The 26596-nt window shown below is 42.3% G+C and overlaps 1 protein-coding gene across 1 annotated transcript in view; it reads left to right on the top strand.

The window, feature by feature from the left end:
• The window catches only part of FARP2 (FERM, ARH/RhoGEF and pleckstrin domain protein 2), a 159100-nt gene extending 133952 nt beyond the window's left edge, over positions 1-25148 (top strand). Inside the window, exons 18-28 of the mRNA XM_073581193.1 lie at positions 3110-3347; positions 14246-14376; positions 14510-14578; positions 15783-15872; positions 16117-16137; positions 16323-16399; positions 18465-18559; positions 19337-19446; positions 19706-19813; positions 22697-22848; positions 24990-25148. Of these exons, the coding sequence (XP_073437294.1) occupies positions 3110-3347; positions 14246-14376; positions 14510-14578; positions 15783-15872; positions 16117-16137; positions 16323-16399; positions 18465-18559; positions 19337-19446; positions 19706-19813; positions 22697-22848; positions 24990-25080 (1182 nt within the window). The 3' untranslated portion in view covers positions 25081-25148. The remainder of the gene's footprint in view (positions 1-3109; positions 3348-14245; positions 14377-14509; positions 14579-15782; positions 15873-16116; positions 16138-16322; positions 16400-18464; positions 18560-19336; positions 19447-19705; positions 19814-22696; positions 22849-24989) is intronic.
• Positions 25149-26596: the final 1448 nt, after the last annotated feature.

The raw sequence follows: 26596 nt of genomic DNA, 5'->3' as shown, positions 1-26596 counted from the left end.
GAGGAAGCAGAGTTATTCTGGACTCCTTCTGGCCCCCTGTTCAGTGTCCTTCTTTTCAGAGATGCACAAAACTGTGGCCAACGGCACTTTTATGCACGCGTAAAAAGATGGACACCACCGGATCATGGGTGTCCACAGTGCTTCCATCTGCCTCATTATAGGGAATCTTTTGGTGGAGATTCTTTCTGAATCGTGTTTTTTTTGGCTGTTCTCTCTCTCTCTCTCTCTCTCTCTCTCTCTCTATATATATATATATATATATATATATATATAATTTTTCCTAAAAAATATTTTTACAATTTATTTTTTATATATATATATATACACTTTTTTACTTAGTCCCACTATGGGACTTGACTCAGCCTGATACCAGTTATAAAGCATAGCACTATGCTTTGTAACTATCGATGCTGCACTGACACAACTTAGTTAGATCAAGCACTGCACACTACCTAACTAACGAGCCTGGTGACCAGGATGTCATCATAATGACATCGGATCACCAAGACAACCATCTGGCCCCCCATGATGATGTTGTGGGGGTGCCAATCGGAGGGCAGAGGGAGCTCCTGCCTGGCTTGTAATTACAACAATCGATATTAATTGCAGCATTTAGGGGCGTTAAACTGTCAGGAGCACAGCTCCTGGCAGTGAATGCCGGGTGTCAGCTTCTGTGCGCCAAAAATTGCCTCGATAAGTACTTACCAACTTGGACGTATGGATACGTCCAAGGTCGTGAAGGGGTTAAAAACAGTAATACCTTTAATGTATTAATTAAAGAAAAGAAATTATAGAAAAAGGGAGGGGGAATATAGAACTGGAATAGTGGATGTCTACAAGAAGGGTGCAAAACTAGGCATTTCGTTAAGTCCTTGAGAGACCATAGTCCCCAAAATAGTGATCCATCACGTTCCTCTTTGGGACTGCATTTTTTGAGGTGACCCCTTTTGATGCCTCCATGTACCATGTCAATGCCCCGTTCGGAATTTCACATTACAATCATGATGAGATCTGAAATGACATGGTAATCTTTTTAAGGTTGAAGTATCGACTACTATCCTGGCTGCTCCAATGTCCCACCTTTGCTCCCTGACTCTGACTCTTAGCTCTCTTGAGGTGAGGCAGATATCTACCTTGGGACAGCTGCACATAGTGTAGTATATCACATTTGTACTAAAACATGAGATATACTGGTGTATATTATATTGACGTTTTCTGGCAACTGACCCAAAATGTAGTACTGCGAGAGACATTGGCACAAACCAGACAGTGGCCTTATGGAAAACATCCATGTACTGTTCGTCGGGACCCAAATGGATTTGGTAAGCGTGGAGCATAATGACTGCGAACCAATAAATCTTTAAGGTTTTTCATTTGTCTTGATGTCATTAAGACATTGGCCCCTGCCCACTTATATATCAGTAGCTGAGGTTATTCTTTCAGCGCTGCCTACTGATATATACTTACCGTATAATTTTGATTCATTGGGGTATTATATGAACCATATTGGCGTCCTAGGGTCTATTCCCTTGGATTCTCAGTAATGTCTTCAGCAGGTAGTCTCTGATTGGGAGGCAATAATGACGTCAGGAGTCAATGTATTAACGGAGCATCAGATACGTATATTGCAATGCAAGGATCAGTCAATAAAATAGGCCAATGTTTCATGAGCATGGACCTCATTGTCGGCCACTCATGACTATGGGTAGAAATTGTCGGGGTAGCTATTTAGGGAAGGCTAAATTAACCCTTCACGGTTGATCCAGTGATTTCCAAATTAGTTCATAGGGCTTTTCTAGCAACTCAAATGACCACACGGAGACGGGGGTCTCTGTACGGGAGGATCGAGACAGATCACGAAGCCCCTTTACTTTAGTCACTTCTTTTATAACATTTTGCTTAATTATGCGAAGTTCTCAACTACCTATAGTATCATTTCCCTTTATAAGCCAATAATATTGCAAGAAAACCGGAAACTACATATATGTCCGTATCCAAATAGAAAGTAGTATAATAGCATATTCTTCAGAGTTTTACACCCCCCAGCCCCTTATCTTGCACCTGATGGGAACAGTCTGGTTTCATGACAGCCCATGCCAATTACAAAAATTTATCTTACAGCAACAAAAACGGAGAAACGAAACCCTCAGGAAATGGACAAAACGAAACTTCAGCTCTGATTTTAGTATTAACCCTTCACAAAACTATTGTAATCTTTTGGTCGCCACTATATCTTTTTTGTGTCATGTTGTAACAATTAACAGTGTGAGCTATTTTTTAGACCTATTAAACCCCTCCTTTATGCTCCAACCACTATAACCCCTCTGTAGAAATCTAGCTTTCAAGTCCTCAGCTTATTTTTCAAAAACAGACAGTAGAGCAGATCCTCTTCATCCTGAGGAACTGGCCAGCCTGGACGGCTGGTCATTGTTGCAGAATTGTGAGCTGATGATGCATGTAGTAGTGAGTGGAACGAGATAACTGTCCTGAAAACATCAGTGTGCAGGAAAGAGTTGGCATCAACCTCCAAGCTGATATCCAGGAAATCAATTTTTCTCAAATCGTACCTATAGGACAACTCAATGTTTAATCAATTCTCATTTAAAGAACTCAAACATCTTGAGCTCCTGTACCATGCCGTACCAAAAGATTAGAACATTATCCATGCATCTTCACCAGCACTGCACATGATCCACAGCCTGGTCAATACATATATGCAAATACTTACTTATAGATAATTATTTACTCTGCAGCAAGGACTCGACCCTTTACCTGACATATTGGCATCAGACACTTTGCCAGTCTCTTTTATTCCTGTAGTCATTTTATGCTATTCTAATGTATGTTTCTATTTGCAATTGTATGCATTAATATAATGTTTAGTATTTTTTTAAGTACCTAAAGACTCCATTATTTGCTCCTCTTTTCTAATATGTAGCAATATGGAGTTGCTTCTAGGGCCAGCTGGGGCAACTAAGGTGTTGCCACCACATGGCTGTAATTCTATCATGACTTTGTACCTAGTGGATTTTAGTTTATTCATTAGACAAATTGTTACTGAAATAAGCCGGACTAGTGTTTCTGTGCCTTTGGTCCTTGGTTTCTGCAGGCTCTCCTCCCGTCGCTGCATAAACTGGAGGAAGCCTTTTTGGAAATGCAGAGAAGATGTCCAGGGAAACAGGAGCTGGATACTTTACTGCAGGACTTTGAGCAGCAGCGAGTGTGTTATCTGCCTCTCAGCTGCCTTTTGCTGAAGCCTCTGCAGCGCCCCCTGCAGTATGAGAAGTTGTTGGAAAGATTATGCCGTCACTATCCGCCTTCACACCATGACTATAACAACTGCCAAAGTAAGGCCTCAATCTCCAACGTTTTCAAATGGCAATGACCTTATGAAGGAAAATGTGATATGTATGATCTTGCATGCTGCAGATACTGGGCCCAATTAATCAAAGCTTTTATTCCAGAATTATGGTGTAAAAAGCTTTGAAAAATTGCTACATTTTGGCACAATCTGAGCCTGCACTAAAATTCCGTGACTTTGGCATTCTCATGGCCTTTTCGCCCAGCACCAACCAAGTGCATGGAAATGCTGCAAGATGGGGGCTTAGCAACCACCACTTGTCAAATTCAAGATGAGCGGTGGCATTCCTTATACCACATATCTTACTACAGTCCCTGACTGGAGTAAGATTAGTAGCAAGGCATGCAATGATGAGAATGCTACTTTTCAGACAAGCTGGATTCAATAAGGGGCATGCGCCTCTTAATGAGTCACGAGCGTCCGACTCCAGCAAAAAAGTCTGTCTTGATGAATTGTGTAGGTGTACGATTGGATTGATACTCTTAACAGATTTTTTTCACACATACAGAAACAACAATACATACAGCTCTGGCATTAATTAAGAGACCACCACATCAAAACCCTGTCATGGCCAGCCCAATCTCCAGACCTGAACCCCATTGAAAACCTCTGGCATGTAATCATGAGGATGATGGATAGTCATAAGTCACCAAACAAAGAAGAACTGCTTTACTTTTTGCACCAGGAGCAGTGTGAATGATTGGTGGAAAGCATGTCAAGACGCATGAAAGCTGTTTTTAAAAATTCACGGTTATTCCACAAAATATTGATTTCTGAACTCTTCCTGAGTTAAAACATTAGTATTGTTGTTCCTAAATGATTATGAACTTGTTTTCTTTGCATTATTTGAAGTCTGAAAGCACTGTTTGTTTGTTTTTCAATTTTGACCATTTTTCCTTTTCAGGGAAAAAAAAAAAATTATTGCTTGGAAATTCGGAGACATGTTGTCAGAAGTTTGCAGACTAAAAGAACAATTTACATTTTACATACCTATAAAGAGAGAAATCAGAGAAACTGAACATTTGGAAGTGGTCTCTTAATTTTTCCCAGAGCTGTATTTGTTCCAAAATTGTCATCTTCTTTCAAGTACATCAATGTCTACTCTTGGATTTTCTAGTTGAATCTACAGTGCTTTGAAAAAGTGTTCATAACCTTTGAACTTTTCCACCTTTTTTCAGGTTACGCCAATAGGTTTAAAAGTATTTTATGTGATGTACTAACACAAATTAAGAAGTATTTGTGAAGTGTAAATGAAAGGTTTCTAATTATTTTAAAAATATAAATCTGAAAGTTGTGACATGCATTTTTACTAGCCTCCTGAGTTAAAACTTTGTAGGACCACTGTTCACTGCAATTAATGCTGCAAGTTTTAGGGTTTTGTCTCTACCAGATTTGGATATCTACAGGCTGAAATTTTTGCCCTTTCTTCTTTGCAAACTAGCTCTAGCTAAGTAAGATTGGATGGAGGTATCTGTGAACAACAATTTACACGTCTTGCCACAGATTCTCAATGGGCTTTAGGTCTGGACTTTGAGTGAGCCATTCACACACATGAACAGGCTTTGATCTAAACCATTCCATTGTAGATCTGGCAGTATGTTTTAGGGTCGTTGTACTGCTGGAAAATGACCCTATGCCCCAATCTCAAATCTTCTGCAGCCTCTAACAGGTTTTCCCCCAGTATTTCCCTGTATTTAGGTCCACTTCTCTTCCCATCAATTCTGAACAGATTGTCTGTCCCTGCTGAAGAAAAGCATCCCCACAGCATGATGCTGCATCCAGCATGTTTGACGGTGGGGATGGTGTTTTCAGGGTGATGTGCAGTATTTTTCTACTGCACATATTTTGATTTTAGCCCAAAAAGTTCTACTTTGTTCTCATTTGACCAGAGCACCTTCTTCCACATGCTGTGTCCCTTTTTTTCAAGATGCAGATGGGACTTCTTATGGCTTGCTTTCAAAAATAGCTTTCTTCTTGCCACTCTTCCACACAGGCAAGATTTGAGGAGTATACCACTAATAGTTGACCAGTAGACAAATTCTCCCATCTGAGCTTTGGATTTTTGCAGCTTCTCCAGAGTAACCATGGGCCTTTTGGCTGCTTCTCTGAGTGCTCTCCTTTATTAGGATGTCAGTTTAGGTGGACGGCCATGTCTTGGTAGTGTTGCAGTTGTGCCATACTCTTTCTATTTTTGGATGATGAATGAACAGTGCTTTGTGAGATGTTCAGAGCTTGGGCTATTTTTTTTATAGCCTAACCCAGCTTCACTCTTCTTCACAACTGTATCCTTGACCTGTCTGGTGTGTTCTTTGGTTTTCTTGATGTGGTTTGATCCCTAATGTTCTCAAACCCCTGAGGCCTTCACAGAACAGCTGTAGTCAAGCTGAGAATAAATTACATGCAGGTGGATTTAATTGACTAATTATATGACTTCTGGAGGAAATTGGTCACCCAGAATTTTATTAATTGTATTTAGGGATATCAGACTACAGTCGGGCTGAATACAAATGCACTTCACAATTTTCAGATTTATAATTTTTCAAATATTTACAAAACCATGTATCATTTCCTTTCAACTTCACAAATACTTGCTACTTTGTGATGGTAAATCCCAAAAAATCCCAAAACATACATTTAAATTTGTGGGGGTAACTTACAAAAATTTGGAGTAAACTGATGGCCCATTTATTCTGGCCAATTTCAGGCCAGTAAAGAGCCGCAATCCGCTACATTCAAATCTTTTGGCAGCCACCAAACAACGGCGGGGAGAGAACGATCGTTAAGATGTCCCCATACAGCAGGGGTGGGGAACCTTTTTTCTGCCAAGGGCCATTTGGATATTTATACCATCCTTCGGGGGCCGTAGAAACTCTGCCCACAAATTACATCCTGACTCTGGCACTGGTGTCATGACGTAATCTTTCATTGCATGCCCTTCAGTGTTCATTACTGAACACTGTGTGTGCTAACAGAGCAAGAAGAAATTAATGAGTTTGTGGCAATCAAAATACAGCTCCCTGCCCAAGAATGCAGTCCCTGAAAATCTGCCCGGGGGCCTGATAAAAGGTCATCGAGGGCCGTAAATGGCCCTGGGGCCTGAGGTTCCCCATCCCTGCCATACAGTATCATTTTATCAGCAGCACATCTCCTTCCTGCTTTGGGCGATGTGCTGCCAATAATGATGATTTTCATGCCTGCATAAGTGATCCAACTACCCCATAAAAGAGCATTGCGCTGGTTTTCAGATGATTGCCAATATGTTTGCACCGGTCAAATATCAGGAAGGAGCATTCTTCTGATCTGTAGTATGTTAAGCCTGTCAAGATGAAGTTTACACTGTCTGTAGATTAGACTGCTGTAATAGATCTGTCAGTTTCCTCTTTTAAGTTCATCTTTAACCCCTTCACCCCCAAGGGTGGTTTGCACGTTCATGACCGGGCCAATTTTTACAATTCTGACCACTGTACCTTTATGAGGTCATAACTCTGGAACGCTTCCATTGATCCCGGTGATTCTGACATTGTTTTCTCGTGACATATTGTACTTCATGTTAGTGGTAAAATTTCATTCAAATAACTTGCGTTTATTTGTGAAAACAATGGAAATTTGGCAAAAATTTTGAAAATTTTGCAATTTTCCAACTTTGAATTTTTATGCCCTTAAATCACAGAGATACGGCACACAAAAAACTTGATAAGTAACATTTCCCACATGTTTACTTTACATCAGCACAATTTTGGAACTAAAATTTTTTTTTGTTAGGAAGTTATAAGGGTTAAAAGTTGACCAGCGATTTCTCATTTTTACAACACCATTTTATTTTTAGGACCACATCACATTTGAAGCCACTTTAAGGGGTCTATATGATAGAAAATACCCAAAAGTGACACCATTCTAAAAACTGAACCCCTTAAGGTGCTCAAAACCACATTCAAGAAGTTTATTAACCCATTAGGTGCGTCACAGGAATTTTTTTGAATATTTAAAAAGAAATGAACATCTAACTTTTTTTCACAAAAAAAATACTTCAGGTTCAATTTTTTTTATTTTACCAAGGGTAACAGGAGAAATTGGACTGCAAAAGTTATTGTGCAATTTGTCCTGAGTACGCTGATACCTGATTTGTGGGGGGAACGACTGTTTCGGCGCATGGCAGAGCTCAGAATGGAAGGAGCGCCGTTTGACTTTTTCAATGCAAAATTGTCTGGAATTCAGATCGGACGCCATGTCACGTTTGGAGAGTCCCTGATGTACCTAAACAGTGGAAACCCCCTACAAGTGACCCCATTTTGGAAACTAGACCCCCCAAGGAACTTATCTAGATATGTGGTGAGAACTTTGAACCCACAAGGGCTTTACAGAAGTTTATAACGTACAGCGGTACAATTAAAAAATCATATTTTTTCCACAAAAATGATCTTTTCACCCCAATTTTTATTTTCCCAAGGGTAACAGGACCTTAAAAGTTATTGTGCAACTTGTCCTGAGTACGCTGATACCCCACATGTGGGGGTAAACCACTATTTGGGCGCATGGCAGAGCTCGGAAGGGAAGCAGTGCCATTTGACGTTTTTGGCTGGAATTGAGATCGGACACCATGTCGCGTTTGGAAAACCCCTGATGTACCAAAACAGTGGAAACCCCCCACAAATGACACCATTTTGGAAACTAGACCCCCTAAGGAACTTATCTAGATTTGTGGTGAGAACTTTGAACCCCCATGGGCTTCACAGAAGTTTATAACATAAAGCCATACAATTAAAAAATCATATTTTTTCCACAAAAATGATCTTTTCACCCTCAATTCTTATTTTTCCAAGGGTAACAGGACCCTAAAAGTTATTGTGCAATTTGTCCTGAGTACGCTGATACCCCACATGTGGGGGTAAACCACTATTTGGGTGCATGGCAGAGCTCGGAAGGGAAGCAGCGCCATTTGACGTTTTTGGCTGGAATTGAGATCGGACACCATGTCGCGTTTGGAAAACCCCTGATGTACCAAAACAGTGGAAATCCCCCACAAATGACAACATTTTGGAAACTAGACCCCCTAAGGAACTTATCTAGATGTGTGGTGAGAACTTTGAACCCCCATGGGCTTCACAGAAGTTTATAACGCCCGGGCGTGAAAATAAAAAATTCGTATTTTTTCCACAAACATGATCTTTTAGTCACCATTTTTTTATTTTCCCAAGGGTACCAGGAGAAATTGGACCCCAAAAGTTGTTGTCCAATTTGTCCTGAGTATGCTGATACCCCATATGTGGGTGAAAACTACTGTATGGGCACACGTCGGGGCTCGGAAGGGAAGTAGTGACGTTTTGGAATGCAGACTTTGATGGAATGGTCTGCGGGTGTCATGTTGCCTTTGGAGAGCCCCTAATGTACCTAAACAGTGGAAACCCCCCACAAATGACCCCATTTTGAAAACTAGACCCACTAAGGAACTTATCTAGATGTGAGGTGAGCACTTTGAACCCCCAAGGGCTTCACAGAAGTTTATAATGCCAGGGCATGAAAATAAAAAATTTGTATTTTTTCCACAAACATGATCTTTTAGTCCCCAATTTTTTTCATTTTCCCAAGGGTAACAGGAGAAATTGGACCCCAAAAGTTGTTGTCCAATTTGGCCTGAGTACGCTGACACCCCATATGTGGGAGAAAACTACTGTATGGACACACGTCGGGGCTCGGAAGGGAAGCAGTGACGTTTTGGAATGCAGACTTTGATGGAATGGTCTGCGGGTGTCATGTGCGTTTGGAGAGCCCCTGATGTACCTAAACTATTGAAACTCCCCACAAGTGACCCCATTTTGGACACTAGTCCCCCCACGGAACTTATCTAGATGTGTGGTGAGCACTTTGAACCCCCAAGTGCTTCACAGAAGTTTATAACACTCGGACGTGAAAATAAAAAAATCATTTTTTTCCACAAAAATGATATTTTTGCCCCCAATTTTTTATTTTCCTAAGGGTAACAGGAGAAATTGGACCCCAAAAATTGTTTTGCAATTTGTCCTGAGTAGGCTGATACCCTACATGTGGGGGTAAAACACTGTTTGGGCGCATGGCAGAGCTTGGAAGGGAAGGAGCACCATTTGACTTTTTCAACTCAGAATTGGCTGGAATTGAGATCAGACGCCATGTTGCATTTGGAGAGCCCCTGATGTGCCCAAACAGTGGAAACCCCCAATTATAACTCCAACCCTAACCCCAACACACCCCTAACCCTAATCTGAGCCCTAACCCTAACCCTAGCCCTAACCCTAAGGCTGTGTGCACACGCTGCGGATTTTGCTGCGGTTCCGCAGCGGTTTTGGCTGCTGCGGACCCCAGTACCATGATTCCCTATGGGAATCAAAAACCGCAGTGCAGACGGTGCGGAATTTTCCGCGCGGATTATCTGCGGTTTTCAATCCGCAGAAAGAATTGACATGTCAATTCTTTCTGCGGATTCTCCTGCGGTTTGCCATCTCCTCTATTGAGGAGATGAAAAACCGCAGGACAAAACCGCAGAGCAATCCGCAAGGAAAACCGCAGGTCTTTTGACCTGCGGTTTCACCTGCGGATTTTACAAAATCCGCGCGGATGAATCCGCACCTAATCCGCAGCGTGTGCACACAGCCTTACCCTAACGGGAAAATGGAGATAAATACTTTTTTTTTAGTTTTATTATTTTTCCCTAACTAAGGCTGGTTTCACATTTGCGTTTTTTTGCGCTGGAAAAAAACGCATACGTGCGCATGCGTTTTTTCCCCTATATTTAACATGGGTGCGCATACCTGCGCGCTGGTAAGCGCACGTATGCGATTTTCATGCGCTGCGTTTTTTTGGGGTGTGCGTTTGTATTTTCCAGACGCAGCATGTTGCATTTTTTGGCCCTGCAAAAAAGCGCATGCGCACGTATGCGCACGTTTTGCGCTAAAAATGGCCATTATAGCCTATGGATGCGCATACGTGCGCACTGGCATGCTCATGTATGCGTTTTTTTGCACATGCGGTTTTTTTTGTTAACCATGGAATTTAGGGGTTTGGGTTAGAGTTAGGGTTAGTTAAGGGGGTTTAGGGTTAGGGTCAGGGTTAGGGTTGGGGTTAGGGTCATGGTTAGGGTTAAGTATGGTTTGGTTAAGGGTTAGGGTCAGGGTTAGGGTTAAGTATGGTTTGGTTAGGGTTAGGGTTAAGTATGGTTTGGTTAAGGGTTAGGGTCAGGGTTAGGGTTAAGTATGGTTTGGTTAAGGGTCAGGGTTAGGGTTGGGGTTAGGGTTAGGGTTAAGTATGGTTTGGTTAAGGGTTAGGGTTAAGGTTACTTAGGGTTTGGGTTAGGGTTAAGTATGGTTTGGTTAAGGGTTAGGGTTAGGGTCAGGGTTAGGGTCAGGGTTAAGGTCAGGGTTAGGGTTAGTTAGGGTTTAGGGTTTGGGTTAGGGTTAAGTATGGTTTGGTTAAGGGTTAGGGTCAGGGTTAGGGTTAAGTAGGGTTAGGGTCAGGGTTAGGGTCAGGGTTAGGGTTAGTTGGGGTTTAGGGTTTGGGTTAGGGTTAAGTATGGTTTGGTTAAGGGTTAGGGTCAGGGTTAGGGTCAGGGTTAGGGTTAGTAAAGTCATGGTTTGTGTTAGTGTGAGGGGCCACCTAATGTTGGAAAAAAACGCAAACGCGGTAAAAACGCACTAAAAACGCATAAAAACGCTGCGTTTTTTTCATGCATGCTCATAAAAATGCTTGAAAAAAACGCAGCAGTTGTATGCTTTTGTATGCGTTTTTTCAATGCGTTTTTTTGCGGGAAAAACGCGCTGCAAAAAAAAGCAAGTGTGAAACTAGCCTTTGGGGGTGATAACGGGGGGTTTGACTTACTATTTATGGCGGTTTTTATGTTTGGCGGCTGTCACACGCTAAAAGACGCTTTTTATTGTAACTAGTTTTTGCATCACCTCATTTTGAGAGCTATAATTTTTCCGTATTTTGACCCACTGAGTCATGTGAGGTCTTATTTTTTGCGGGACGAGTTGACGTTTTTATTGGTACCATTTTCGGGCACGTGACATTTTTTGATCGCTTTTTATTCCTATTTTTGGGACGCAGAATGAACAAAAACCAGCGTTTCATGAATTTCTTTTGGGGGGGTGCGTTTACACCGTTCCGCGTGTGGTAAAATTGATAAAGCGGTTTTATTCTTCGGGTCAGTACGGTTACAGCGATACCTCATTTAGGTCATTTTTTTATGTTTTTGTCGGTTTTATGCAATGAAAACTATTTTATATAAAAAATAATTATTTTTGCATCGCTTTATTCTGTGAGCTATAACTTTTTTATTTTTTCGCTGATGATGCTGTGTGGCGGCTCGTTTTTTGCGGGACAAGATGACGTTTTCAGCGGTACCATGGATATTTATATGCGTCTTTTTGATCGCGCGTTATTACACTTTTTGTTTGGCGGTATGATAATCATTATTTTTTGCTTCGTTTTTTATTTTTTTAAGGGGTTCGCTAAAAGGGTTAACTAATGGGACAGTTTTATAGGGCGGGTCATTACGGACGCGGCGATACCTAATATGTGTACTTTTATTGTTTTTTTTTTTTTTTATTATTTCCAAAAAATGGATTTATTGAGGGAATATTTTTTTTTTTTTTTCTAATTTATTTGGCGATTTTTTTTAAATTTATTTTTACATTTTTTTTTAATTTTTTTTTTAACTTTATTACATAGTCCCAGGTGGGACATCACTGTCCTGTGACAGATCGCTGATCTGTCACATCACAGATCACTGTGACAGATCAGCAATCTGTCACAGGCATTGAAGCAGACTTCCTCTTGCCTGCGCTTTGCAAGGGGTTAACGTGTCGGGGGCGGTCCGTGACCGCCCCTGACACATAGTGCCGGGTGTCAGCTGTGATAATCAGCTGACACCCGGCCGCGATCAGCGGCGCTCACCACGTGGGCGCCGCTGATCGCGGTAGATGTACTATCCCGTCCACGGTCATACGGGCCCGGGTACCGTGGACGGGATAGTACGTCGGATGTCAGGAAGGGGTTAAAAGATCCTAAAATTTGATTAGGATTTTGGTTGTTAGTTTCAACGAATTAAGTGAATTGAACACTTAAATCTTTCCCCTTGGTTACAGCTAGAAGCATATTACTAGTCAGGAGATTCATGTTTGAAGGCATAAATATGTGGATTTAATTATTAATGGGGTTTTCATGGAATACACTTTATTGGTCCTCAACTGTCAAAAAAAAACTTAGTTGCTAAATGACATTCATCCAAACTCTTTTAGATCTGTCATTGAAGACATTTAATGATCTATCACTAGATTCCTAAAACAATGATTTAGTCATTTGCGCTATGAAGCATTAAAAAAAAAACATCTCCTCCCTATAAATGTTGTAGATTTACAAGTGAAAAAGATTACAAAATATTACTACCTACAAAGTTAAAGAACTATGGAAACCACACACTTAACGGGAACCTGCCACCATGAGCAATGCAGTCTAATCTGCCAGCATCATATTATAGCGCAGGGAGAGCTGAACAGATCGATCTATAGTTTTGTGAGAAAATATTCACTATAGCCTGTGTTTTCATCATTTAATCCTCTGCTCTTTCTGTCATTTTTTGTGCACTGGGCGGTCCGATCAGTGACTGACAGCTATCGGTACCCACACTTACACAAAGAAAGCTGTCACTCACTGATAGGACCACCCACTGTACCGAAAATCCCAGAAAGAGCAGAGGATTAAATAATTAATTAAAACAAATATTACACTGAATCTTTTCTCACAAAAGTACATATCAATCTACTCAACTTCTCCTGCTCTATAACATGATGCTTGCAGTCTGGACTACATTTTCATGGTGACAGGTTCCCTTTTAACTTAAAAAATATAGTTTTTTTTTTCTCCAGCACTCCTAATGAGAATGAAAAACATGCTCAACCTTCTCTGGATCTTAACTTTGACTGCTGTGATATCCATCGATCAGGAAATTATCCCTTATCCTACGAGTAGGGGATAACTTGTAATCTTGGTTCATGCCCTTTAGATTATTTTAATCTTATTCTTGGGAAACTAATGCAACCCAATTACTTTCTATTAGTCCAGTATGTTAAACTCCACATGTTCCCATAAGTCCTAGAGAACAACGTTATCCTATCCAGTCTTAATGAATGATGCATCTGGAGTAAGATGCGCCTAAGGCTCTTATCACCTTGTGTTTTTGCCCATGCTTGGAGGTCTCGTCAGGGCTTGCTTCTGAACCCCCTGCAAAACGGGATTGGGGCGTATGTGCTGACGGGACCATTGATTCTGTCCCAACCATTATAGTGAAAGCGTGCATCATTTTCCGGTGTATACGCCTACTGGAGACAGACACTCAGACGTAGTCTTCTACGTCTGAATGTCTGCCTCCTGTAGACGTACACGCCTGAAAATGATGCACACCAAAGCATACGTTCACTCTCTCTGCACCATTATAGTCAATGGCCCCGTCAGTTCATATGCCCAAATCTTGTTTTGCGGAGAGTTCAGATGGGACCACTGAGTATGGGAAAAAACGCAAAGGAACGTAACTCATTAAGTGCTGCATACGTCTCCAAGATATGTACTCCACAAGAATTACTGACAACATTTACGCCATTAAAGTGATGTAAATTTTGATGAAGTTGGTGGGCAGGTTTAGTCACGCTCCATCCCACCCATGGGCATGCCATTTTGGTGACGCTGGCCAGGGCTGCCATGAAAATGCCAAAAAATTGCAGAACTGGACAACTTCGAAGATGTTTTACGCCAGAGAACTGACGAAAACACCTTCATGAATTGGGGGCAATGTGTTATATGCTTTGTAGCATTTTTTTCCATGTGTAGATCTATCTAATTATATGTTGTGCTTTGTATTAGGAGCCTTAGGAGAAGCCAGTGCGGTGAGCTCTCGACTCCGGCACCGCCTGCTGCACCTCCAGAACTTACAGAGACTGGACCAGTTAGAGAGAGACTTGCTGGGAGGAGAACATCTTTCATCACCAGGGAGGGTAAAAAATCCAGATGTCAACATAGTAATATTTCCACCACAGAATACAGCAACATTTATCTAGTTATTACCTATATACGAAGAATACATGTTCGTAGTGTATCCCATAATATTGAGTTGTTTCTCTTCTACAGGAATTTATTCGAGAGGGATGTCTGTACAAGTTAACCAAGAGTGGTCTTCAGCAGCGCATGTTCTATCTGGTATGTCTGTCATGTTTAACGATTTCATCCTGATATCAACCTTTCATGGCTGAGATGGGAATAGCTCCATCCAGCTCCAAACACAAGTGGTGGAACTACGAGAGGAATGGGAGTTACAGAGTAGGTGTAGCTGAATTGGTCTCGGCTGATAATGTAGCTCCACATCCGGTGGTCAGGGCTGAATGGCATTATTCCCTTCTCAACCTCTTTCTGGTTACTGGAGTAGTTAAATGGCCCATATGTAAAATTACAGTAGAGTTGCCTCCAGTACATGCAGATTCTGAGTCTACGAGCTCCTATGAAGGTCATTTTCACAGCTTGACTAGCCAGTGGCACCATATTGTTTGAAAAGATACTTTATGTGCAGTGTTCTGTGTTCCGTTCATAAAACATGAAATCAAAAGCAGCAATGATTTGGCTGATCATTTGGCTGTCAGCTATTTCTCACGAATCCTCCAGAAAACAGGAGCACTTGCTCTGTCGAGCACTGAAAGAGCAGCTGCCAGAATCTTCTGCCAGCAGCTTATTTCACCAAGAACAAAAGGATCAGCAGTCTAAAATCAGATATGACGGATCATTATCTCCCCTTACATCATCTGTCAGTGGAGAGTCGAGAGGCACACATGCACATTATACAGTTGCCTAATCCTGCTCATGTCGGCTGACTTTATATAGTGTTTGGGGCCCTAAAGAGTAATAAGATAGATTGTAATCTATTTTATCAGAGGATCCACTTCTATTTCCTACTGGATGATCTCTCCGTTTCATAATTTTCAATTCATGGGTAAAACTGGGTTTCACTAATCTCCAACCTCAGTAATGAGATAGTCTGTACTCGCTGAGGACAGATTGTACCCATGAGACTGTACCCATGAATTGTGTGTGAAAGATTCGTTGAGGAGGTAAAAAAAAAAATTCTCTGAAATATATTTTCATGTATGCTATTGATTTATGAAATGAAAAGTAAAACGACGGCTACTCTTTGAGGGTTGTTGCATGTACTGTAGGTGCCTATGTGGGCGCATGTTAAGTAATCAATTTACACAAATTTCCCTATCTGACAGCTGCTGCGACTGGCAGGGTGTGGCTAAATTCCAGCTATGTGTTCCTACCCTAATAATCTGATGGCCAAGTAATGTTATTGTAGAACATTAATTATTCTCTAATAAATACTATTAAACACAGTTTCCCTGTTTCTCGTCAGTTCTCAGATATGCTGCTGTACACACGGAAGGGCCTGAGCTGCACCAACCAATTTCGGGTACATGGACGGCTCCCGCTACATGGTATGCTGGTGAGTAAAAATTCTCTTTTATTTTTTTTTATTTGACTTCTTACAAGGGCACTGTAAACCCCCAAAACAACGATCACACTTCAAATCATTGCCCGATCCCTGGTCTTCTCGAATGCGTCACTGTTACATTTTACTAACCCTCGATGTGATGTACTCCAGCCCTCAGCATGCGCTATCTGTCACATTTACGTTTTCCATGTATTAATGTTTCCCTTCTTCTCTATGCCTGTCACTAAAATTTCAGCTGATGATTCTGGATCCTCCGGTGAGTAATTGCCTTAACCGCGCTTTATGGCCTTGTGTTAGGTGACCCTCCATCTGACTGTAAAAGTGTCTTGCGCTTGTATTGCCATTTCGTCTGGTGATACCGGATGCCATATGCCGTGTATTTGTATTGTCAGCATGTCACCGTTCATCCTTCATCTCTATCTGTATGGTCACTGTCCACAGGCTGAGGACAGTCACAGCGCTGTCCCGCACTGCTTTACTATCTACTCCGCACAGACAACTATAGGAGTGGCTGCCAGGTGAGACTATAGGCATCTTTGAAACAAGGCTCATGTCCATTATCAGGAATATAGATTTTAGGAAGGTTGGTTATTTGGCTTGCTTAGATGAAACTTGAATGGAATCTGTCATATTGTACATGAAGTCAGATCTGTGGACAACGGGGTATGGAGAAGGAGAAGCTGAGCAGAATGATATTTAGGATTGCTGGAAAAGATTCAGTATAACTTGTATGTGATTATTGAAATCCTCGGTGTTTGGAAGTATGAGTCCAGGTGTGCTGTACTCAGTGACTGACTGATATCACCATACAGGGTAGTAGACTGTCAATCACTGAGTAGGACCACCCCCTGGACTCCTATGCAGATCTCATACCATTTTCCCCTTGATTTACAGTAAATGTACATAGTATATTGAATAACTCGGTGCGGCGCTGCATTCATTTGCATAACATGTCCTGTGTGTAACATGTACAGTGGGGAAAAAAGTATTTAGTTAGCCATCAATTGTGCAAGTTCTCCCACTTGAAAAGATGAGAGCGGCCTGTAACTGACGTCATAGGTAGATCACAACTATGAGAGTCAAAATGAGAAAACAAATCCAGAAACTCACCTTGTTTGATTTGCAAGATTTATTTTTCAAATTATGGTGGAAAATAAGTATTTGGTCACCTAAAAACATACAAGATTTCTGGCTCTCACAGACCTGTAACTTCTTCTTTAAGAGGCTCCTCTGTCCTCCACTCATTACCTGTAGTAATGGCACCTGTTTGAACTTGTTATTAGTATAAAAGACACCTGTTCACAACCTCAGTCACACTACAAACTCCACTATGGTGAATACCAAAGAGAAGGTTACCAGAAACAAAATTGTAGCCCTGCACCAGGCTGGGAAGACTGAATCTGCAGTAGGCAAGCAGCTTGGTACTGTGGGAGCAATAATAAGAAGATGAAAGACATACAAGACCACTGATTATCTACCTCGACCTGCGGCTCCACGCAAGATCTCACCCCATGGGATCAAAATGATCACAACAACAGTGAGCAAAAATCCCAGAACCACACGTGGGACCTAGTGATTGACCGGCATAGAGCTGGGACCACTGTAACAAAGGCTACCTTCAGTAACACACTATGCCGCCAGGGACTCACATCCTGCAGTGCCAGACGTGTCCCTTTGCTTAAGCCAGTACATGTCCGGGCCCGTCTGAAGTTTGCTAGTGAACATTTGGATTATCCAGAAGAGTATTGGGAGAATGTCATATGGTCTCATGAAACCAAAGTAGAACTGTTTTGTAGAAGCAAAACTTGTCGTGTTTGGAGAAGACAGAATGCTGAGTTGCATCCAAAGAACACCATACCTACTGTGAAGCATTGAGGTGGCAACATCATGCTTTTGGGCAATGGGACCAGGATGACTGATCCGTGTACATGAAAGAATGAATTGGGACCATGTATTGTGAGATTTTGAGTGCAAACCTCCTTCCATCAGCAAGGGCATTAAAGATGAAACGTGGATGGGTCTTTCAGCATGATAATGATCCCAAGCACACCGCCAGGGCAATATGAGAAGCATATAAAGGTCCTGGAGTGGCCTAGCCAGTCTCCAGATTTCAACCCCATAGAAAACCTTTGGAGGGAATTGATCGTCCATGTTGCCCAGTGACAGGCCCAAAACATCACTGCTCTAGAGGAGATCTGTATGGAGGAAAGGGCCAACATTTCACCAACAGTGTGTGCCAACCTTGTGAAGACTTACAGAAAACATTTGACCTCTGTCATTGCCAACAAAGGAGATATAACAAAATATTGAGATGAACTTTTGTTAATGTCCAAATATTTATTTTCCACCATAATTAGAAAAATAAATCTTGCCAAGTCAGACAAGATGACTTTCTGGATTTTTTTCTCATTTTGACTCTCATAGCTGTGATCTACCTATGATGTCAATTACAGGCCTCTCTCATCTTTTCAAGTGGGAGAACTTGCACAATTGGTGGCTGACTAAATATTTTTTTTGCCACTGTACCTGCCATCTTCTCCTCTATACTGATGATCTCTTTGTCCTTCTGAATGTCCCTTTCAGCACCCAGGTGGATATGAGGCGCTGGTTGGATGACCTGAATGCGGCCATCAGTCGGGCTCCAAGATACAGTGAACTTTCTGCCCTATCACTTCAGCGTGAGTCTTTAATAAATGACCTGTTCTCCTATAATATAACTCCATTATGAAGGTAATATACGGATTCTGGGGGCTGACTCACATTTATCTCTTTATCCAATGCTTTATTTGGTTGTGAAACGCGTCACAGATTTGTTGGTGTATTTTTTTAAATTGTCACAAAGCTGCAATAAAGACACTATAATGGGCTGTTCCTATCTATCTATTCACTCTTTTAATCATATTTGTCATCATTATTTTGAGATGAAACCGTTATTATTGCTTGCAGTCCTTGTAGAGTCACAGAGAACTGGATACTGCACTGCTCACTATGTCAGACTCTGCTTAGCTGCAGCCAGATGACAGCATATTATCTTTTTATACCAAATATCCACAGAATAGGTGATAACTTATTGATGGGTGGGAGTCTGACCGCTGGGACTTGCACCGGTTGTCAAAATGGGGGGCTATTATCCCCATTGCAATGGAACAGAAGTGCACATACTCAATCGCCACTCCATTAATTCTGCATAGGGCTTCCGGAAAAAGGCGAGCACAGCATTGACAGCCACATAGGGAATTAACTGAGCTGCTGTCTAGCATGCTCACTGTCTCTCTGTTGTAGACATGATAAAAGTGCCCCATTCTACCTATCTGCATGGGTCTCAGCAGTACGACCCTACTAATCAATGAGTTATCACCCATCCTGTGGATAGGCCGTAACTTGTTTTCATTAGAGACCCCCTTTAAGCTTATCCAGGGTTTTGTTTCATTCATGGTGTGTCCATCTCTCCCCAGAACCGGTTCTCCAAGTACCAGGACAGAACCATCATCCAAACACACTCAGCCATGTTTGCTGGTATCGAAACCAGAGTGTGTCGCTGACTGATCACATCACTATGATGGAGGTAACATACAGGGCTCGGTATAAGACCTTATTCACACGAGTATGTCCATTTAGGGTGGCCAAAGACATGGGATATGAGTTTTGCAGGGACCCGCTGTTAATCTACGGTAATTTATACAGGCCAGTGCTATGTCCAATCTTTACAGTTGACCGACCATTTTTCCGATACTGACTTATGTCAGGATTTGTAGCATGCATCTCCAGTACTGGTATTTCCCACTTGCCTGTCATTAATAATTAATGTGGTTCCTTCTGTCTAGAATCAGCTTTCTGGTTACTTGCTTCGTAAGTTTAAGAACAGCAATGGCTGGCAGCGGCTCTGGGTGATCTTCACCAATTTCTGCCTTTACTTTTATAAAACGCATCAGGTAAAGAAATAAGGTTACAGAGTAATTCTACATGCGAGAGTCATTATCACATTGTGTTCTTCATGAAGGTATTTGATTTTGAACACGGTCTATGGCTATAGACATTATGGATCATTAAAGGGAATTTGTCAGCAGGTTTTCTCAATCTAAACTACGGCCCCCGCTTTAATTCCTCTTTTACAGCGGTCTAGCAATCTGTATACAAGTCCCCAACCCCTCTGCAGATCCCAAAAAGTAACTTTTTATATCCCCCCCCCCCAATATGGCGCTAGCTGGTCTTGCTTCAGCGCCTCCTCTTTTCCTGCAGTCGCCGTTTTCTTGTCACGCTTCATGTGGATGACGTGTCCTGCGCCATGTACACAGTGTCCCTAATCTCGCTCCTGCACAATTGTACTTCACTCTGCCCACTGTAATGTGCATTTGCTGGAAAAGGCAAACAAGCCCTCTTGACCCAGAAGCTGGCAGATGCGCATTAACAGGACTTTGATCTGCCCTCAGCAGTGAGATTAGGGGCACTGTGTACATGGCGTAAGACACGTCATCCACACGAAGAGGGACAGGAAGACTGCGATTGCGGGGAAAGAGGAGCCGCCAAAGCGAAACCAGCAGCGCCCATCAGACTGCACCGCACCATATGGGGGGATTATGAAAGGTATTTTTTGGGGGATATGCAGCGGGGTGATGAAGATTTATGTACAAGTTGCTAGACAGATGTAAAAGAGACATTAAAGGGAATCTGTGACCCATATTTAGTGATATCATGTAAAGATATCACTAAAGTGTGTCCCATAAGGATTCTAGTAGGGCTTTTGACTCCAACACCCCCCGACCCCGCACCTTTCAGGCATAAATACCTTTTTAGCTTGTTGGGGATGCATGCAAATCGCCGCGGTCCGGTCCGATGGGTGTGGTTTAGTGGTCTTCTCCCCCCCACCTCGGCTTGTTTCACGTAATCTTCCTCTGTGAATACCACAGACACCGTTGGTTTCCGCGCTTGCGCAATGTGAAGGCCCCGGCGCCTGTGCAGTATGCTTTGCCAAACTGTGGGTGAAGCATAAAATCGCTACTGCGCAAGCGCCGGTATTTTCCAGCGCGGTCTATGCCCCGGAAGTCTTCACATGCAGGATACACTTCCGGGGCATAGACCGCGCTGGAAAATACCGGCGCTTGCGCAGTAGCGATTTTATGCTCCGCCACAGTTGGGCAAAGCATACTGCGCAGGCGCCGGGGGCCTTTACATTGCGCAAGCGCTGAAACCAACGGCGTCTGTGGTATTCACAGACAAAGATTACGTGAAGCAAGCCGAGGAGGTCGGGGGGGAGAAGACCACTAAGCCACGCCCATCGGACCGGACCGCGGCGATTTGCATGCATCCCCAACAAGCTAAAAAGGTATTTATGCCTCAAAGGTGCGGGGTCGGGGGAGTCAAAAGCCCTACTAGAATCCTTATGGGATGCACATTTTAGTGATATCTTTACATGATATCACTAAATATGGGTGACAGATTCCCTTTAAAGGCGATGGCCATACATACATACATACATAGGGAAAATCTGGTGACCGGCGCCATTTGTGTACATGACAGACCCTAGCTCAGGAATTCTGATCTTGGAATCAAAGAACAAGAAAAAGATCACGCCCATAATCAAGGAGCACCTCAAACATGTATAAAAAACATGACACTTTATTACACAGCTATAATACAACAGCCAAAAAAAAAAAACACATGATATTAAAAACATTTAAAAAAGAGAAATCCTGTTCAAAATCATGCCCTATAATAAAGGCAATGATAACCCCACACCTGAAAATCTCCCCTGAACATCACAAAAGATATATATAGGAACCGCTACAGGTGGTCCAACATTCACCACTGGGATACTAATTAGACAACTCTGGGAGAGATCAAAAAACAGCTGCTATGTCACATCAATGTTGCATGAATTTATAACTAATACAGTTACAAATAATTGCTGTCATTCAGACCCAGATATGAAAAGTAGATTAAATATATAAAAGTCCCAGCAAGGGACTAAGAATGGATACCAAAAAAATACCCCAGAAGAACTAGATAGTATACACAGTAATTTTAAAGTGCATGTAGCTGAAGCCTATAACTAGTGCCATATGGGTCCAATAAAGCAAGCATCCAAATATCAAGGAGAAAAGGGTATGCCAGAGAGAAGGCAATAATAGTCACACTCAATCCAGACTTTTTAAACAATCGCCAGGAAATAATAAGACTGGCAAACTGCAATACAAGAGATAGATAAACAAACCTATTCCCAAAGCAAAAAAAGTTCACACATCAGTTACATGTGGAGCCAAAGATGCGAGCCAGGGCCCTGGCAAGGGGGAGAGAGGGGGGGGATAAATTCCCACGCGTATCGCCACAGATTGTGGCTTCCTCAGGGAAGGAATTCTTTACATGCCCTTAGTGAGCCCTCCTGTCTTTTTGGAATATATTAAGTGGTGCCCTCCAGATGTATGCTGTTTTTACATGAACAATTTAATAAATGATAAAAGGCCAAATACAGTTATGTATGTTAATAAATGTAATGAATATCACAAATGACAAATGCATGACATACAGATGGTGGCGCCTATCTGAGGTATTTTTTGTGCACTTATTGACTTACAATCAGGAAGACTGATCTGAGAAGCTTATCGCGGTAGAGCATGCTGCACATTTTTTTATGCAATTGGTCCAAGTGTATAAACGTTAATGTGAACTACCACATTGACTCGCATTAGTCAGTATGCTATCTGGTTTGCAAACTGTTGGCCAACACATGGACTGATTTATTCGCTTGTCTAAACGAACCCTTATTGTGCTTCTATGGACAAGACATGCTGTAAGTAATGGATGATGTGTGTTCTCAGGAAGATGCTCCTCTCGCCTCATTGCCGCTGCTCGGATACACCGTAAGCATCCCATCCTTCTCTGATCCTGTCACCTGCCTTCACGTATTCAAACTGAATTTCAAATCCCATGTATACTTCTTCAGAGCGGACAGCGATTATACATGGAGGAGGTATGACTGTAATGCTGCTACTGTTTTTGCACTCTGTACAAACAGACATCCCTAATATTCTTATATTGGAACAGAAATGGGAAGCTGTCAGGTGATTGATGTTGCACAAACCACAAGCAGCATGAATCACAACCTGGCTACTAGTGACGGACGAGTGTGCTGGGATAAGGTGTTATCTGAGCACGCTTGTGTGCTCATCGAGTATCTTCAGAGGGCTCAAATAATATGTTTGAGTCCCCGCGGCTGCATGTCTCATGGCTGTTAGGCAATCCCTGCATGTGTGGCGGCTGCTGGGGAAGATTTAAACATATTTTTCGAGCACGCCGAAGACACCCTGTTAGCACACTAGCGTGCTCAGATAACACCTTATCTGAGCACGTTTCCTCATCACTACTGGTTAAACAATTGCAGTCAGTTACATTATTCTCTGAAACGCGGGTGTTTCACAGAAAAAATACTTTAAAGATCCGGCCAGAGCCAAGCCTAGTCCAGCTCTTCCCAGTGCTGCGGAAGGTGAATGAAACATCTCTCCCTATTTACACGAGAGGGCGAGACCTGTTAACAGCAGCGGTGCTGTGAAGAGACAGTCCGTAAAAAGCCTAGTCCAGCTCTTCCCAGTGCTGCGGGAGGTGAATGAAAGATCTCTCCCTATGTACACGAGAGGGTGAGACCTGTCAATCAACAGCAGCGGTGCTGTGAAGAGACGGCCTGGGATAGGACCAGACTAGTCTGGTCTCTGGCTATTGTCCCCGGCCACATCTTCAAAGTATATTTTCTCTGAAACACCGGAGCTGTACTGTGCTATAGTTGGCCGCAATCGTGCAGCCAGTCAGAGATTCATGCTGCCTGCAGTGTGTGATGCATGAATCACCCACAGTAAACTCCCAAGTCATTGGGTTTTACTAATAAATTATTAAACCTACTCTAGTTGTAGACTTCAGATTTCAGTCTTGCGCTCCTGTCCTGGTTGCAAACTATAAGAGGTAGAGACTTTTTCTTGCTAGTCAGAAAATATGATAATTGAAGTATGCACCTTTACACATTCTATGATCCCACCTGCCTTGGCTATCCCACATGCCTATGATCCAAAGTCCTTTGTATGTTAGTTTTACCCACTGTGTTAAGTGTTATTTTGTGACACCTGTTGGAATTCACAATTACCGTATATACTCTATAGTGACTGTTCAGGTAGAGGGCGCGCACTAAACACGTCATCGCGCCCTCTGACCTGAACGTCACAGCCAGAGGACGCAGAAGACAGAGCGGCGCGCGGTGGTGGAACGGGGACAGGTGAATATTGCATGGCTCCCCCTGTCCTACTTACCCCCTCCTGGTGCGGTCTCTGCACTTCCCTGCTTCTCCGATGGTCTCCGGCATCGGCAGCTTGTTCCTGTGTTCAGCGATCATGTGGTACTACTCATTAAAGTAATGAATATGCGCTCCCCATCTATGGGAGTGGAGTCCCGTGCATATTCATTACTTTAATGAGCGGTACCACGTGACCGCTGAACACAGGTAGAGCTGCTGGCGCCGGAGACCATCTGAGAAGCAGGAAAGTGCTGAGACCGCGCCAGGAGCGGGGGAGGGAGTATGATGTGACAGCCGCACTCCCCCGCCGACCCCCTGGGACAATGGCTCGAGTATAAGCCGGGAGGGGCACTTTCAACCTAAAAAAATGGGCTGAAAATCTCGGCTTATACTCGAGTATATACGGTAATTCTAATCTGATCTATCAGTGTGGCTTTAATCATAATTTTCTACTACAGATCTCTGGGGTTTCTACTCAGACTGTATTTGCACATAAGGAGTTTGGTGCATTCATTTTAATTTTTGGTTTTATAACTGAAAAATCCACAGTAGATCTGTCATTTGTGAGTATGTGAAAGCAGGATCACATCCTGGGGTCGCCCAGCATTCCCAGAAATATGCCATTACGAAACCGCTGTGCAGAATTTTTCAGCTACATTACAATTAAAGACACATATATATGTGTGTGTGTGTGTTTCAATGAAATATCAGAGCTTTGGAATGCATGGTTTGGGTGAGTTATGACAGTCAGTGAGGTTTCTACACTTGTCTTTTACATGCTTTGATCAGACTGTAAATTAGCTGATAATGTCCCTTGTCTTCTGTATCTCCAGGTGGATGGAAGTGATCAGGCGAGGAGTGAGCTCTCCAGGGAAGATCGGACACTTAACTGAGGATGGGATCATTGGTGATTTGACCCCTTGACAAACTAATTATAGCTTGAAATGAGGACATGTATATACATGAACAATAAACAGGCAATTTGCAAAGAATGGAATGTGCATGGGGTCAGAAATGGGGCCAATTAGAAGAACATCTTGTCAGGAATTACTAAGAGCAGAAAGATTACATATACCCACATGTTTTGAACTGTCTTTCCTAAATTCCTCTACAACAATGCAATCATATCGCAAATGATTCTTAATGAGAAAACAGCAGCAACCTGAAAATCCATAAAACAAAACCATTGCTTATTATTGTACAACTTTATAATCCAGTTTGTGAGCTGCAATAGTAAGCACGTATGGCTTACAAGTGGCTAGTAAAACTGGTTTCTACGAGAATAACAGGCTGCACTTATAGTATTGCTCACAACATATGCAAGTGAAACATCTATAGTAATGTATGTATTTAAAGGGAGTTTATCAGTCCAGGCTGACAGTACTAAGCACATATTCTCAAAGGGAATATGGCCCCTAAAAAAAAAAATAAATAAAATCACACCTTAAGGTCTCATTCGCAAGTCCATGTTTAAACACAGAGTTGTGTGAAAAAGTTTGTTCCCTTCTTGATTTCCTATTCTTTTGCATGTTCGTCACGCTTAAATGTTTCAGATCACCAAACAAATTTAAATATTAGACAAAGTTAACACAAGTAATCACAAAATACAATTTTTAAATGAAGATCTTTATTATTAAGAGAAAAAGAAATCCCAACCTACATGACCCTGTGTGAAAAAGTGATTGCCCCTAAACCTAATAACTGGTTGGGTCACCCTTAGCAGCAACAACTTCAATCAAGCATTTGCGATAACTGGCAATGAGTCTTTTACAACTTCCTGGAGGGATTTTGGCCCACTCAACTTTGCAGAATTGGTGTAATTCAGCCACATTGAAGGGTTTCCGAGCATGAACTGCCTTTTTAAGGTCATGCCACAGCATCTCAATCGGATTAAGGTTATGACTTTATCTAGGCCTCTCCAAAGTCTTAATTTTGCTTTTCTAAAGCCATTCAGAGGTGGACTTGCTGGTACGTTTTTGGATCATTGTACTGCTGCATAACCAAAATGTGTTTCAGCTTGAGGTCACGAACAGATGGCCAGACATTCTCCTTCATGATTTTTTGGTAGACAGCAGAATCTATGGTTCCATTTACCACAGCAAGTCTTCCAGGTCCTGAAACTGCAAAACAGCTCCCGACCATCACACTACCCACCACCATTTTTTACTTTTGGCATGATGTTCTTTTTCTGAAATGCTGTTACTTCTACAACAGATGTAATGGGACATAGACCTTCCAAAAATTCAACGTTTGTCTGTCACGATGTGACTTGGCCCTGTGTGACGCGTCCCGAAGATTGGTCGGTAACTAAAACAACCAAGACAGACAAGGGGACACAGTTACAACGGTGGGCCCTTCAATAGGGAATGGGGAAGAGGACACTTCCTGCCCTCCCCTAAGAAAGAAGCCTGAACTCTCCCCACCTTCCCTATACAGGTTC

Source organism: Dendrobates tinctorius, unplaced genomic scaffold (assembly GCF_039654945.1).
Source record: "Dendrobates tinctorius isolate UK_male_01 unplaced genomic scaffold, ASM3965494v1 ptg000069l, whole genome shotgun sequence".
Classification (NCBI taxonomy): domain Eukaryota; kingdom Metazoa; phylum Chordata; class Amphibia; order Anura; family Dendrobatidae; genus Dendrobates; species Dendrobates tinctorius.
This window is presented reverse-complemented; position numbering and strand designations above follow the sequence as displayed.